General features: G+C 40.3%; 1 protein-coding gene across 1 annotated transcript in view; it reads left to right on the forward strand.

Annotated features, from left to right (window-relative positions):
- LONP2 (lon peptidase 2, peroxisomal) overlaps positions 1 to 14,461 on the forward strand; it is a 78,715-nt gene that overhangs the window by 12,573 nt on the left and 51,681 nt on the right. The window contains exon 7 of the mRNA XM_072422464.1: positions 13,119 to 13,377. Coding sequence (XP_072278565.1) covers positions 13,119 to 13,377 — 259 coding nt within the window. The remainder of the gene's footprint in view (positions 1 to 13,118; positions 13,378 to 14,461) is intronic.

Consider the following 14,461-nt stretch of genomic DNA (forward strand, 5'->3'; position numbering starts at 1 on the left):
ACATTATTCCACATTTGATGTCACTTTGATTAACAGTTGTACAATTGCAGAATTATAAAAACGTGTGATAAAGAATATATATCTGGCCTTTACAGCACTGTGTCCCAGGTTCAAATCTCGTCCAGGGCACTATCCACATGGGGTTTCCTCTGGGTATTCTGGTTTCTTCCCATATTTTAAAAACATGCAATTAGGTTCATTAGCTTCCCCCAAATTGATCTTAGACCGTATTAAAGACATATGACTGAGGGACATTAGATTGTGAGCTATATAAATACTTGATAATAATAATAAAAATAATAGTTTAAAGTAGGTGTAAACCATAATTCAACGACCCTTGTTCTGCTGCCGGTGCAACTTTTACAGTAAGTGTGTTGTGGGCTTTAGTACACCAAGCTATGTTGGCTAGTACATGGCTAGAAAAAGCAATGCAGGTCAGAGGCCAGCATTGCTTGAGCAGCCTTGAAAACATTGGGCCTGATTTATTAAAGCTCTCAGAGCAAATGATAGCAAGCAAATGATTTGAATCCTGGACCAGATCCATTCCATGTTTGCTAGATCACCCAGTTTCACTGATGAAAGTGTATCTTCTCCAGCCTTGGAGAGCTTTAATAATTCAGGCCCTTTGAAGTGTGTGATCCAGTGCACATTCACAGACCTGCCAACTGGGGGAGCACTTTAGGAGGAAAAAAAATGTTCATCTAGTAGTCCCTTTGTTCTTCCAGCAACAGCAGCGTTATTCAATCATTACGTCCTCGTATTTATTGTCTTGGCTCCACTACCTGCCGATGTGCTTGTTAACTCGATCTGACGGCTCCTTCTGTCTGCTGCGGGTGATAGGATCTCTGTCAATTTTAAGAGTTCATTGCCTTTCACTCCTGTCTGTGTTTTTACAGTATGTTCCCCATGAAAATGATTTTACTTTCAAAACTTTCCATGCCGCTATCTCATGACATCTATCGCAGCAGCTGTTATTTCAGGAATGCAGCCAGCTCTGCCAACACTGTAACACAGCATGAACCCAGGACTGAGACATTGTCTGCTTCCCATGGGAAACCCTGGAGAGCTGCGCGCTCTTAGCTGTATGACGACAATGTAATACGGCAAACACTGTTCCATGATATGATACGTGATATTGTATCAACATTAAAGTTAGTTTTATACAATGTTAGGATTAGGCCTTTCAAGCATCCAAAAATAGTTTAAAACGTAAGAGATTAGGTAGCAAAACCCTCCAGAAGAAAATAAATAATCCCAAAATGTTTTTGAGATATTATAGAATGGTTTATGCCATTGAGATCCTGCTGGTTTTCTCCTTTTGGAAAAACTTTGCTGAACTTTTGGCAAGACTGAACGTCGCATGAACACTTCCCTTCTCCATGTACGGAGCACGTGTTCTACTGCCCATGAGCATTCATTCTATAGTTTTGCTCCAGTTGCATGTGCAGCATTAGCATAATGCTAATGTTTAGCTGCTATGCATGTGCTTCTCCTGGCCTCTCCAGATATCAGTCTGTAGTCCCTGGGTGGGAGCACACACCAGTGCTCTCCCCAGCCCATTTTAGCTGGGCGCACCACCTGGCACTTTTCAGTAACCACCCAGCTGTTTTTGGGTGATTACTAAGGAGTCAGGTCACAATACATGGGCTGCCACCCATCTACAATTTCCTCCCAATCAGCCTAAAATAATTTCTGAGTTGAACACTGCACACAAGTGGCTATAGAGGGGCTCCATTGGACTCAGCAAGGCATCATAGCCACCCAGCAAAGGCAAGGGAAAAAGAGATCTATCATAGAATAATATTATTAGTATTATGACCGACTTGGCAAACAAAAAGCACAGTAAACCAGCCATGTTTGCCTTTTTAACAAGGATCTAATAATGCTTTAAAATGTTAGCTTGCTCAAAAGTGAATTTTTATTATGGGAGGACTGCTGGGCTGAGTCATCCCTGAGCTTATTAAATGTACTGGATGCTCCAACAGTGGATTTGTCATATTCCCTTATTGTCCTCCTGGGAGTTTAGGGTGTTTCTGCCCACTGTATATTTTAGCTCTCCCTATTAAAATCCATCAGGGATAGTGGGAAACTTTCATAATAAGCACAGCAGGTGTGCAGACCCTGGAGCCCAGAGCAGGAATAACACCAGAGGAGATCCAGAGGGATCGAAGAAACTCATAATTGGTGTTTTCAAGAGGATGTGACTGGAGAGAGATGGGGAATCCCTGATCTGCAGAAACAAATAGAATAGGCATTTCCAGATCTTCAACTTATTGATGGCAGTCAATGCACTGCATTGTAAAAGTTTCTTTTTTTTTTTGTAAGTTGAAGTTCTACTTATTTTACGCTTCAATGCTGGAAGTCCTGTTTGTGCAGAATGACACTTGTGCCATGCTGTACATTTCCTGTGAGCCCAGCCTGTCATGTGCATACCCTTCCAGACCAGGCTGACGGTACTCCAGGGCTAAATGGTGCTCATATGTCCATGTGTGGGTGCAATTCAGCCATGGAACAATGTCACTACTGCGAGAAGAAAAAGTAGAATGTCCTTTAATGTTACTGGACCACCAACAAGACGTTGGGCAGGTGCAGACCTGCTTCAGGTTGGAACAACCCTGCGCTGCGTCCCGCTCAGTCATTTGCATTGCAGTGCTGATTCTTAAAGAATCGCACATTTGACAGCTTGTACAGTGAGCAATACTAGTACTCACTAGCACCCTATTCATTCTCTATGGGGCTTCCACTGGGAGAACCTACATGGTTAGCTTTCATCGCTTCTCATTTTTTTTTAACAAATAATTGTTTTTAAAGAAACCCTTAGGATAGCAGTTAAGAACTTTTCATGTCCATTTCAGTGTTTTCATATCAGAGTAAGGAGCACAATATAGAGTTTTTAGTGCTTGCAGATTTTGTAAAAGAATAGAAATACTATATATATATATATATATATATATATATATCAGTGCTAAACCCAGAAATTTTTTTAAGCTGGGTGGGAAAAAATTGTAGGCAGATGGCAGCCCCTGTATTGTGACCTAACTCATCAGTAATCACCCAAAAACAGCCGGGTGGCTGCCTACAATTTCCGGGTGGTGCGCCCGGCTAAAAGGGTCTGGGGAGAACACTGTATATAATATGATATATAAAGAGGTGTACCAAATATGTTCGCTTTAATTTTATTTGGCTTTAACATAAAACACCTCACCTGTAGCCAATCAGAACACTATTGTGCATCCTCATGACACAGATTTGTGTTTTTTTTCCTGTAGTTATCAACTGCTAAATTTGAGATCTTGGGCCTGATTTAATAAAGCTCCCTAAGACTGGTGAAGGTAGACTATCATGGGAGAACTTGGGGGATATAGGAAACATGGAATGGATTTCCTAAAATTAATTTGCTATTGGAAAATATTTTCATTCCTGGACTCGATCTATTCCAGGGTTTCTGGATCACCCAGGTTCTCCTATGTTTATCTGCTTTCTTCAGTCTTAGGCTAAATATACAGGTCAGATGATTCTCGTGTGATTATCACTTCAGGGCTGGAATTGAATGAGAATCTGTACAGCGCCTGTACAACAGTATGGATCCATGAATGACTGTAATACAAGTGAAGGGGAGAGAGCGCAGCTGGGTACCGCTTGCTCATTCTCCCCCCTTTCCTCTACATAGAGCAGAACGACGCTGTATGTACATCTCTCATTCATGCATCTTTCAGTCATGAAAGATCCTTTCCAACTAAAAAAGTCTAACGTCTCAAATTTAGCAGTTAACTACAGGAAAACCACAAATCTGTGTTGTGACCTAATATGAAATGTAGAATTATCTTCAATCCAGCAGATGGCGTCACAGGACCATCGGTGCCTCTCTTACATAACCCTGTTTACACTAAGACTATTAGGATTCTCATGCTTTTAGTCACATTGTTTATTGTTTATTGATTTTATGCTTTGCTTTCATATAAACTTTTTTTTTTCCCCAGAGTGGCTGATGACTTGGTTAGGAACATCAAAACAAGCTTTTGCCTAAAACAGAATGGTGATCTGTCAATAGATAGTAATAATGATATATTTGTGTGTGTAAGACAGGAATTTACCGTGTCATTTCACATCTTTTAACCATGCAGCCCGCACCGCAAACTTTAAGAGGGAACAGCTGGCTGATGCATAATACGTATGACGAAGAGGACCGCCGGAATGTATTTCTGCTGCTGCTGCAGAATTGTTAGCCTGGGGTCATTGAGAGCGGGCTTAGCTGGCCTGTAGCGCTCCAGCTGCTGTGGCAATACAAATCCCAGCATGCACTGGGATGTCCACATCTTATCCCATCATTCCCAGGGATCTGTGGCGTTCCAGGGGGTTGTAGAGCTTTACAGTGTTAGTAAGCCCAAATATTTTAGTTCATTTTTTTCAGTGCATCCATGTAATTTCAAGAGCACCAGTCAGTCAAAGCTGTGACGTCTGCAAGGTCGTCACTGCCTTGTAACTGCCATTGCACCCTAAAGTGTAAAGTGTAAAGTGAATTATGTGACCACTATAAATGGAAAGTTTTAGTTATATTTCAGACCATTGATTTGCTGTAGGAACTTTGTGTGCAGAGATTAGGAAAGTTTTGTACATTTCTAAATGTTCCTTAAATTTTGGCCCCTTCAACCTTTATAGGTTGTTGACCAGAACTCTTGGCATGTTAGGCTCCATTTTTTAGAAAATTAACCTGGACCTGTGACTTTGCCAGGGAATTTTTGTTGGACAAAACTCTCAGCATGCCCTGCCTGCAGCATTTTGTGGAGAGTTAAAACATAAGTGCATTTTAACAAAACTTTCTCTTATTCTCTAACCTAACCCACCCTCCCTTTCCATAGTTGCAGATTTACTGTGATCCAAAGGGATCACTAACATTTACATTCCACTGCCACAAGTATTGTTAATATTAACTAGTATTTATATAGCGCTGACATATTACGCAGAGCTGTACAATATTTCTAGTATTTCTAAGGGGCTCACAATCTAATACCCCTACCATAATCATATGTCATTAACACAGTCTAAGACCAATTTTGAAGGAAAGATAATTAATTTTGGGATGTGGGAGGAAACTGGAGTGCCCGGAGGAAACCCATGCAAAACTCCATGCAGCTAGTGTCCAGGCTGAGACTGGAACCTGGGACCCTGTGCTAACCACTGAGCCAACCATGCACAATATCAGAAGTATGTAATGGGCATGCAATACTTACCACTGATGTTAGAGGTCACTTCACAAGCACCATCAATGGAGGACATTCTCTACATGCTACAGGGGTAAGGAGGCACTCTGATATTTTCATTGCAGCACAGTAAATTAGCAGTAAGAATGAGTTCAGCAATGGCAGCCTCTATATTTGCTCAGGTTAGGTCCACATTGGATTGTGACAACACAATCAACAATTGATTTGCAAAAATAGGATTTTCTTATAGAAGCAACAATGCATGATGGTAAACCATTATTACAAATATTATTATTATAATATATAAATCCTGTTATTAATATTATTAATACCAGGATTTATATAGCGCCAACATTTTATAATTTGAATAGGGGTTGCAAATGACAGAACAGATGCGGACAGTGACACAGGAGGAGGAGAGGACCCTGCCCTGAAGAGCTTACAATCTAGGAGGTGGGAGAAGTATCACACAATAGAAGGGGAGATGCAATAAGGTTTAATTGAATGATTTGAGCTTAAAGCAGTGTTTCAACCAGGATTCCTCCAGAGGTTGCTTAGGGGTTCCTTGAGCAATTTGTGCCTTTCAGGTCAATTGAATTGATAATGATAATTTTTGCCATTTGTAACATTGGTGAGCAATGTAAGAGGTATTCTCCTAATGACCACCACATTAATGTACTGTGAGCTGTGGATATAGTAATCGTAGCAGGGGTTCCCTAAAGGCCTGAAAGTTATTTTAAGGGCTTCCCCCATGTTAAAAAAGTTGAGAAACACTGGCTTAGAGTTTATGGGCAGTTGGTGCACAGTGACCTTTGATCTTCCCATTCTTAAGGAACTACACATTCTAGCACATTCCATATCCTTCCATCTGCAGAGATGAAAATTTTCTCCCCGCCAGAGGGCTGCAGATTTACCTGGTCATCATACCAGACAATAGTGAATGTAGTAAAAGTAGATTCACAAAGATTGCAGATTTTCATGCAGGATATTGTCCTTCCTGTTTCCATAAACCATCATAAAACTTGGATTACAACCAGGGAACTTGTGATTTTTTTTATTCCACAAGACCTTTGTTCTGTAGCAGATGAAAATAGGAAGTGTGGAAAGGCTGAGCCTAAGTCTTTCCAACCCAGAATGAATTATAGGGAAAACGGCAACCGTAGGTGGGCTGATGTCAGGTACGTTGAGTGGTAAATGATCCGGCCATGCTGCAATTTTTTAAAATGGGTCTTTCAGTAATTCGGTAAAAGGCTGCCTAAATATATACCCAACATGTCACAATATTTAACAATAATATAGTGCAACTTTTCTCAATCTTTTTGACATGGGGGGGGGGCTTGAAATAACTTTCAGGTCTTCAGGGAACCCTGACTATAATTACTATAACCACAGGTCACAGTATATTAGTATGTTGGTCAGTAAGAAGAATGCCTCCCACATTGTTGGCCATTGGGAAGAATGTCACCCTTACAGATCACAGCCAAAAAGATCATTGGGGTCAATTAGACTGATCTGAGAGGAACAAATTGCTCATTGCTCGGGGAACCCCTAGAAACCTCTGGATGAACCCTGGTTTAGAATCTCTGATATACTACAATAAAAGCTCCTTCTCCTATTAATAAAATGGACCTTATGCTCCTTGGACGTTTCTGGCTAGACTATATCATCGGTTTGTTGCAGGCAAAAGGAAGCATTTGCTCAGTTTCTCCCTCAGAGATCATACTACAACCTTGTAGCTTTGCAGCAAATCACAAAATGAAAGGCTTCAGCATCTGTAGTGCACTTGCACTAATCTTTTGCATTCGCCTTCTTTTTGCGTGATTTGGTACCTGCTTGGTTTAAACTTATCTAAGACAAAAAGCAGAATGTTATGAATAACACCAATTCCTCTCCTCTAAGCGGTAGGTTGCTGCATATCCTGATGAGAGTACAGTATTATTTTTTAAGTGCAATTTGATGTCTACAAGTCCCATGAGGAAGCCATATAGAGCGAAACGCGTCGGGATTTAATATCTACTTGCCTTTCCCATTTAGCTTATGTGCACCTAGGAATCAATGTCCAGCATCCACACTTTACTACACTGAATATCAAGTGGAAACATTTTATGCATAATTAATACATGTACTATTGTGGATTGAAACATTGTACATGCTATATCCATACGGATTATTAATACACTGCTGCATTTAAATACCCTGCCTTTGTCCTTCTCTCATTTATTGACAAATAAGCACACATATCAAATTATGTCAATTTTTTGCCACAAGCATAGATATCCTGGCCTCTAGCTTCTAGGTGCATTGTGGGTGTTTGCCATCATTACAGACTGCTGAGAATCTATTGTCCTCATACAGGAAAAGGATCAGCAGGAAGCAAAGCCTGCTTATGCATTAAATAAATATGGATGTTACCACTAGTTATGTTGCAGGCTTCACTAGCGAGGGAGCAATTCCACATTAGAATGATGTCTTTTTACAATCCTGCCATAGCTCTTTAATATAATTATATACATTTAGCTGATCTTGTGTCATAAGAAGCATTTAGTTATTTACAGGTCCTCTTTAAGGGTCTGTATTGCTTTAACCAAAAGTTAAATGTTTTTGTTGTATTTTCAGCAAGTATTTGTAACATGCTACGCACTGTAATTGTATATTGTTTAGCTGTGTCCCCCTGCAGATTCCTGAGCTGGTTGTGACTGTGGGAGGACGACAAGTCACAAGGCCGTGTGTAGTCTGTTTTGTATCCCTCATCAGCAGCGTGTAACCTCAGGTCATATCTGTATGTGGGGTTTCTATACTCTCTCCCAGCCTACAGGAATTATTTTTAAAAGCATAAAACTGATATTTCATGAAGAATAGCTCTGACATTGTTGATATTTTTAGAACCAGTGCAATCATTTCTTGGCACTGAGACTGGGGAAGGGGCATTTTGGGCAAGGACTTTTAGCGCTGAAAGTAAATGTGAATTTAAGTACATTGATTTAATCATTTCCCTAAGCTCAGGTGTCTTGCAGACTGTATTAAGCATTTGCTTTAGGATTTCCTTTTATCTTGTTCCCTTTTACCTGGAAGCCTTCAAGGCCGCCACTATGCTTCACGGTAGGGATGGTGCATTATTAAGAACGTGCAGTGGTTGGCTTATGCCACATTAGACCACTGAACTTTCCTTCAGCGGACATTGAACTCTCACAGATGTTTTTCTAGCAAACAAGCAGGCAAGTTGTCATGCACGGTGGCTTTTTTTTTTTTGCAAGTGTTGCATAAAGTTGCAACTGGTAAAGCACCTGGGCAGCAGTTGTGCTATCAGCCATTAGCAGTGTTCTCCCCAGCCCCTTTTAGCTCAGTTAACCATCCGGCACTTTTCAGTAACCACCCAGCTGTTTTTGAGTTGGGTCATGATACAGGGGCTGCCAACCGCCTACAATTTGTATTCTATATAGGAATATTCTATTCCTATATAGATGCCGTGGGATATATCTAAACACAATGTAAAGGCATCACACCACACTCTTCTGAGCATTGTATCGTATAACAGACCTGGTCAGACTGCCCCCTCCTTTCCTCAGGTCTGGGAGGACTCTCTCTTCTTCCAGCATAAAGCACTAGAATATAGGAGGAGCAAAATAGCATTTCCACTAAAAGTGTGGATGAGGCATTTTCAAGTAAAAATCTGTTGAAAATGATCCCACGTGTTAATACAGGGTTATAAAGAAGACTAAAAGGTCTGAAACTTTAATTTTAGGTATAAATAGGTAAAAAGTTACACGACATCTCTTGTTTTTTCTATTCCGCTTTTGATGTTTGTACAGCCCTTATCTGCACAATTCGTAAAAAGATTCCGATCATAAAGAAAACATTCCCAGACCCTACGATTTTTTTTTTTTTTTTGTTCGTGGAGGTCTCTGTTTCGCCATCGTGATTTCAGGAAAAGAAAATAAAACAAGGGAACAGCGGAAAGACAAGAACTTGGTGGCGAGCCAGCTAATTGTTTTCGTACGGCTCCGAGTAACCTTTAGCAGCGTAAAGGGTTTGATTCCACATCGCTTGACTGAACAAAACAAGGCTCCATTCCCAGGGGATGCCTGACATTCCAGCCGGGTGACATGGATTACGGCGAAAATAGAACGCCGTGTTATCATCCACCGCAGACATGAAACCGCGACGAAAAACCATTTTAGGTCTCAAAATGTACCTGTGATGAAGTATGTATTAAAGTAGACCAGAGTTCTAAATGTGAAGATTTTTGTTACAAGGAACATCTAGAAATGTTCATGTGCCTGAGCTGTACCCCACAAAATCTACTTTTTTGTTATGGAAAAAAAAAAATTTGTGCACTTACCGTGCCTACAGCCTGATAGCTGTAAATCTGCACTGTGGGAGCACCTGAGATACAGACTGACTGCTCAGCTCACCAGACTGAGCTTTGTTAATGTCATCATGCTGCTTAGTGTTCTCCTTGCTGGAAGGGAAGCTGTTCCTGAACACCTTCAGTGCAAGAATACCCCTGCTTCCGCTTTATTCTTTAGATCTGTGTCACCTCCATCTCCCCGGCGTTTGCTAGATTATATGTTTTATTTGCAAAATTATACTGTTGCTGCTTGTTTTTATATTATATTTTTATACATAGTGATATTTTAGATATAAAGTTTAGATAAAAAGTTATTAAAAAGTCATCTGCTGCTCTCATTGCAGGAGGGCAGGTAGCCCTCAGGTTCTTGCAGATTGACATCTTCTCAAAATACATACCCCAGCAATAATACTGACTTTGTCTGAGCATCCCACATTATGTCCTGTTAACAGATAACATTGGAGCAGAGATACACAACTTTAAAGTGTGACTACAGCTTCTTTTATCTGGCATTGTTACATGCAGTCTGTCAGTAGCCATATTTTCTTATTATTTTCTCTACATACAGTGGCTACGTGGCATTTCTCAAGGCATTTGTGGCTGGGTGACAATGCAGGGGCACAATTTGGCAACAGAGTATTGCCAACCCTAAACAAGAAACGTCTCAGCGAAGCAAGATAGCCAAGTATTCTTTAAATGAAGGCTACAGACCCCTTATTAAAAAAAACTCTTGCATTACACCAAGGTTTCATTCACATTATTGCAATGTGTTAAAGCTGCCTAATTTATGCCAAAAAAAGGCACATGTATATTTCAAACAACCTTTTGCACCACAACTCTAGTGCATTACCACTCTGCAGTGCTTTTCCATTCAACAGGTGTATTAGGGTTCAATTCACAATTATTTACATTGCATTGCACCAATGGGCGCATTAACCACCTTTGGGTAATGTGAATGGGCTCTAACATGTTTAAGCTTATGAGATTTTAGTGATGGAATTTACTACATTAAAGAATCATCAAGAAAAAAAAAGGAGAGAAATTAAATATAATTTAGGATATACAGAACATATAGCAACTATGTCACAAATAGTTAGCGGTGGGCTGCGGTTAACTGGGGCTTTAATGGCAGCATTTGTATGGGCTCATTAATGGATCATGAGGCAATTGGCACATTACTTTCAAGACCCCAAATTGCACGCACAAATAATGGCACTTAGGGCGAGCGTCATAGTTCCAAAGGTGGGCGTCACTTAAATACAGGGATGTAATAATCTTGGACGAGTCCACACCTAATCATTGTGTCACGAACTCCATTGTTCTGCATGTAAAACAGGCCCATCACAAGAGGATTTCTTTAATCTGCGCACTTTTAAAAGATCAAAGGAGTATTTTTTTTTTTTTAATTAAAATGAACAAAGTAACATGAAAAAAAGATTTAGAGGATAAATTAAACTCGGCTCCTTTGCTGTATTCCTGCAGGAGCAGCTTGAAAAACAAACCAGCATCCTTTTTGACCCAAATCCCAGTGTTAACGCAAGCGGGGATAGAATCTTAAATAAATATTCTTTAGCAATAGCTTAAAGAAGAAACTAATATACAGGAGCTAAGATGGAACTCCAGCTACTATTATTATTGGTATTATTAAACAGGATTTATATAGCGCCAGCATATTATGCAGCACTGTACTTTAAATAGGGGTTGCAAATGACAGGTACATACAGTGACACAAGAGGAGGAGAGGACCCTGCCCCAAAGAGCTTACAATCTAAGAGTTGAGGGAAGTATCGCACAATAGGAGGGGGGATATGGAATGGTGGGTAGTAAGTAATGAGGGTTTAGGAAACAGCAGAAGATGGGTAAACAAGTTTGAAAAAATGGGTTTTGAGTGCTCTTGCGCAGAAAGTAGGAGCAAGTCCAATAGGACGTGGAAGACCATTCCAGAGAGTCGGGGCTGCTCTAGAAAAGTCTTGGAGCCATGCGTGCGATGAGGTTATGAGTGAGGAAGTCATTAGTAGGTCATTGGAGGAGCAGAGAAAGCCACTGGGGGGGATTTTTCTATCAGGTCAGAAAGGTAAGTGGGGCAAGAACTGTGGAGGGATCTGAAGGCAAAGCACAGCAGCTTGTACTTTTATTAGTATGTTGGTGAGGGGGAGAAGGGAAAGGGAAAAGCAAAATATAAGCTGATTCAATGTCAGCTTTAAGGGTTAGTTTACATAGAAGGTCAAGAGCAGTGGGAAAGGAAGACCATTCCAGAGAGTCAGGGCAGCTCTAGAAAAGTTTTGAAGCCATGCGTGTGATGCGGTTATAAGACATTGGTAGGTCATTGGAGGAGCGGAGAGAGCGGCAAGGGGAGTATTTTTCTATCAGGTTAGAAATGTAAGTGGGACAATACCTGTGTAGGGATTTGAAGGCAAAGAACAGGAGATGAATTTGATTCTCAGGTGAAATGGAAGCCAATGAAGAGAACTGCAAAGAGATGCAGCGGAAGAGGAGAGGAGGGAAGGATGGATGAGTCTGGCTGCAGCATTTACAATAGATTGTAGAGGAGAGAGTCTTAGATAAAATGTGGAAGGGTTAGAAACTGCCATGGTGTGGGGACAGGTTTCCACTTTCTTTGCATCATGCTGCTGTTTGTACAGTAAATGCTCAGGAATATCTCTATAGAAGATGTAGGGGGGGAAAGGGTTAGACCTCCCTCCAGTTTGTATTATTGTTCAGCTTGCTGTAAATCACTTCCCAAGCATGGCTGCTAAGTCAAGTACTGATATTAAATAGGAAGAGATGACTTGAAATTAACATTGGAATTCATGTCCAGTTGGGTTGAGGTCAGAGCTTTCTACAGGTCATTTACCTTCCTGCACACCAAACTCGCCAGACCATGTATTTATGGAACTGGCTTTGTATACAGGGGGCACAGACATGCTAGAACAGAAAGGAACCTTCACCAAACTGTTAGCACAAGGTTGGAGAGCACAGTTGTATATAATGCCTTTGTATGACATTGTTCTAACAGTGTCCTTCCACCAATAATTTGGATTGGTATCCACATATATTTGGACATAAATTAAACTTCATATATCCACATATATTTGGAAATAAAACTTTTTTAAAAAAATTGCTAGCAAGCAGGTCCTTTTGTTGCAGAAGGGGCATTGCTTGTCAAACATGATGGCCTTTCTGCAACAAAATACCCTTATCTGCCTGATCACTTTTTTTTTTTTAAATATACTCACCTTGTTGTCTCCCACATTCCAAAAACACTTGTAGGTTAATTTGCTGCACCCAAAATTAGCCTTTGACTATGAAGACATAAGTGTGAGCTTTAAAGAAGAAAAATGTGTAAATCATGGTTGAAAGATGTAATCTTGTGTAAAAATATTTAGTTATAGGCATTCTTTGTGTTGCTTTACACATTAAAAATCATCTTTTTTGCAAGAAAAAATGGGCACTTTGTTTTGCATAATAGACTGAAAATCATTTTAAAATCATTTATGCATGTTGTTTTTTTTTAAACTGTTATCTGTCAATGCAATCCAAATCTAAAGCAATGAAAAAATATCTTGCAGATCGCTTGGATATCCGTGCTGCCCGAATTCTCCTGGATAATGATCACTATGCCATGACAAAGCTGAAAAAGCGAGTTCTGGAATATCTGGCTGTACGGCAGCTCAAAAACAACCTTAAGGGCCCTATCCTTTGCTTTGTTGGACCCCCTGGTGTGGGCAAAACCAGTGTAGGAAGGTCTATCGCTAAGACTTTGGGCAGAGAGTTCCACAGGATTGCCTTGGGTGGAGTGTGCGACCAGTCGGATATCCGTGGACACAGGTAAGGAGATTGGCTGTGGGTTTGGGTCCCCGACCTTGTTTTATGATTGTTTAATTGAATAATAATAGCCATCATTTTGACATTCATCAAAGTGCAATCTCAATTCATATAACTTTTCTGGGCAAGGTCCATATAATTCCTGCTTGTCCTGTCTAAATTGTATTCAGGAGATTATTATTATTATTATACAGTATTTATATAGCACCATCATATTACGCAGCACTGTACAAAGTCCATAGTCATGTCACTAACTGTGCCTCAAAGGAGCTCACAATCTAATGTCCCTACCATAGTGATATGTCATTAATGTAGGTCAATTTAGGGGGAAACCAATTAATCCTATTGCATGGTTTTGGGATGTGGGAGGAAACCGGAGTACCCGGAGGAAACCCACGCAGACACGGGGAGAACCTGCAAACTCCATGCAGATAGCGTCCTGGCTGGGATTCAAACCTAGGACCTAGCGCTGCAAAGGCCGGAGTGCTAACCCCTGAGCCACCGTGCTAATATATACATAGCACAACTCTAAAGCGGATAATATAAAATATATATTTTACTTGAAGGCTATTCTTTTCCACCAAGGCCACCCTTCTGTTCTTTCAAAGGCTCAGTTTAAGAAGCTTTTAATTTCATTATATTTGGGCGAATCCTCAGAACTTATTTTTTTATGAGGCCGACACTGCTGACGATCACATGAGCCTGTTAGACTTATGAATAGTGGTCTGTTCTGCAATAAAAATAAAACAAACCAATTCACTGTGAGGCTGCACAAGATTCAATCTGCTTCTTCCTTCTGTTAGACCCATCTTTGTATTTCTGAACTCCTGTTCACCAATTGGGTTCTGACCCTATCCATCAACGTCATGCCCTTGGAGTTCAATTCGCTGAATAAGGTATATACGTGAAAAGTATATCTAAACCTAAAAACAAAAATATAATGTATTGCAGCCTATCATTCTAAAAAATGTGGTGGCTGCATTTGTTTTCTTTATTTAATCTTCCCCCCTTTTATATGATTCTGCTAGTAATACACTTCCTGTCCTGGCATGACATCATTTATTCTACTGTATCAAGACAACAGAAA

This window comes from Pyxicephalus adspersus, chromosome 9 (genome assembly GCF_032062135.1).
Source record: "Pyxicephalus adspersus chromosome 9, UCB_Pads_2.0, whole genome shotgun sequence".
NCBI classification, from domain to species: Eukaryota; Metazoa; Chordata; class Amphibia; order Anura; family Pyxicephalidae; genus Pyxicephalus; species Pyxicephalus adspersus.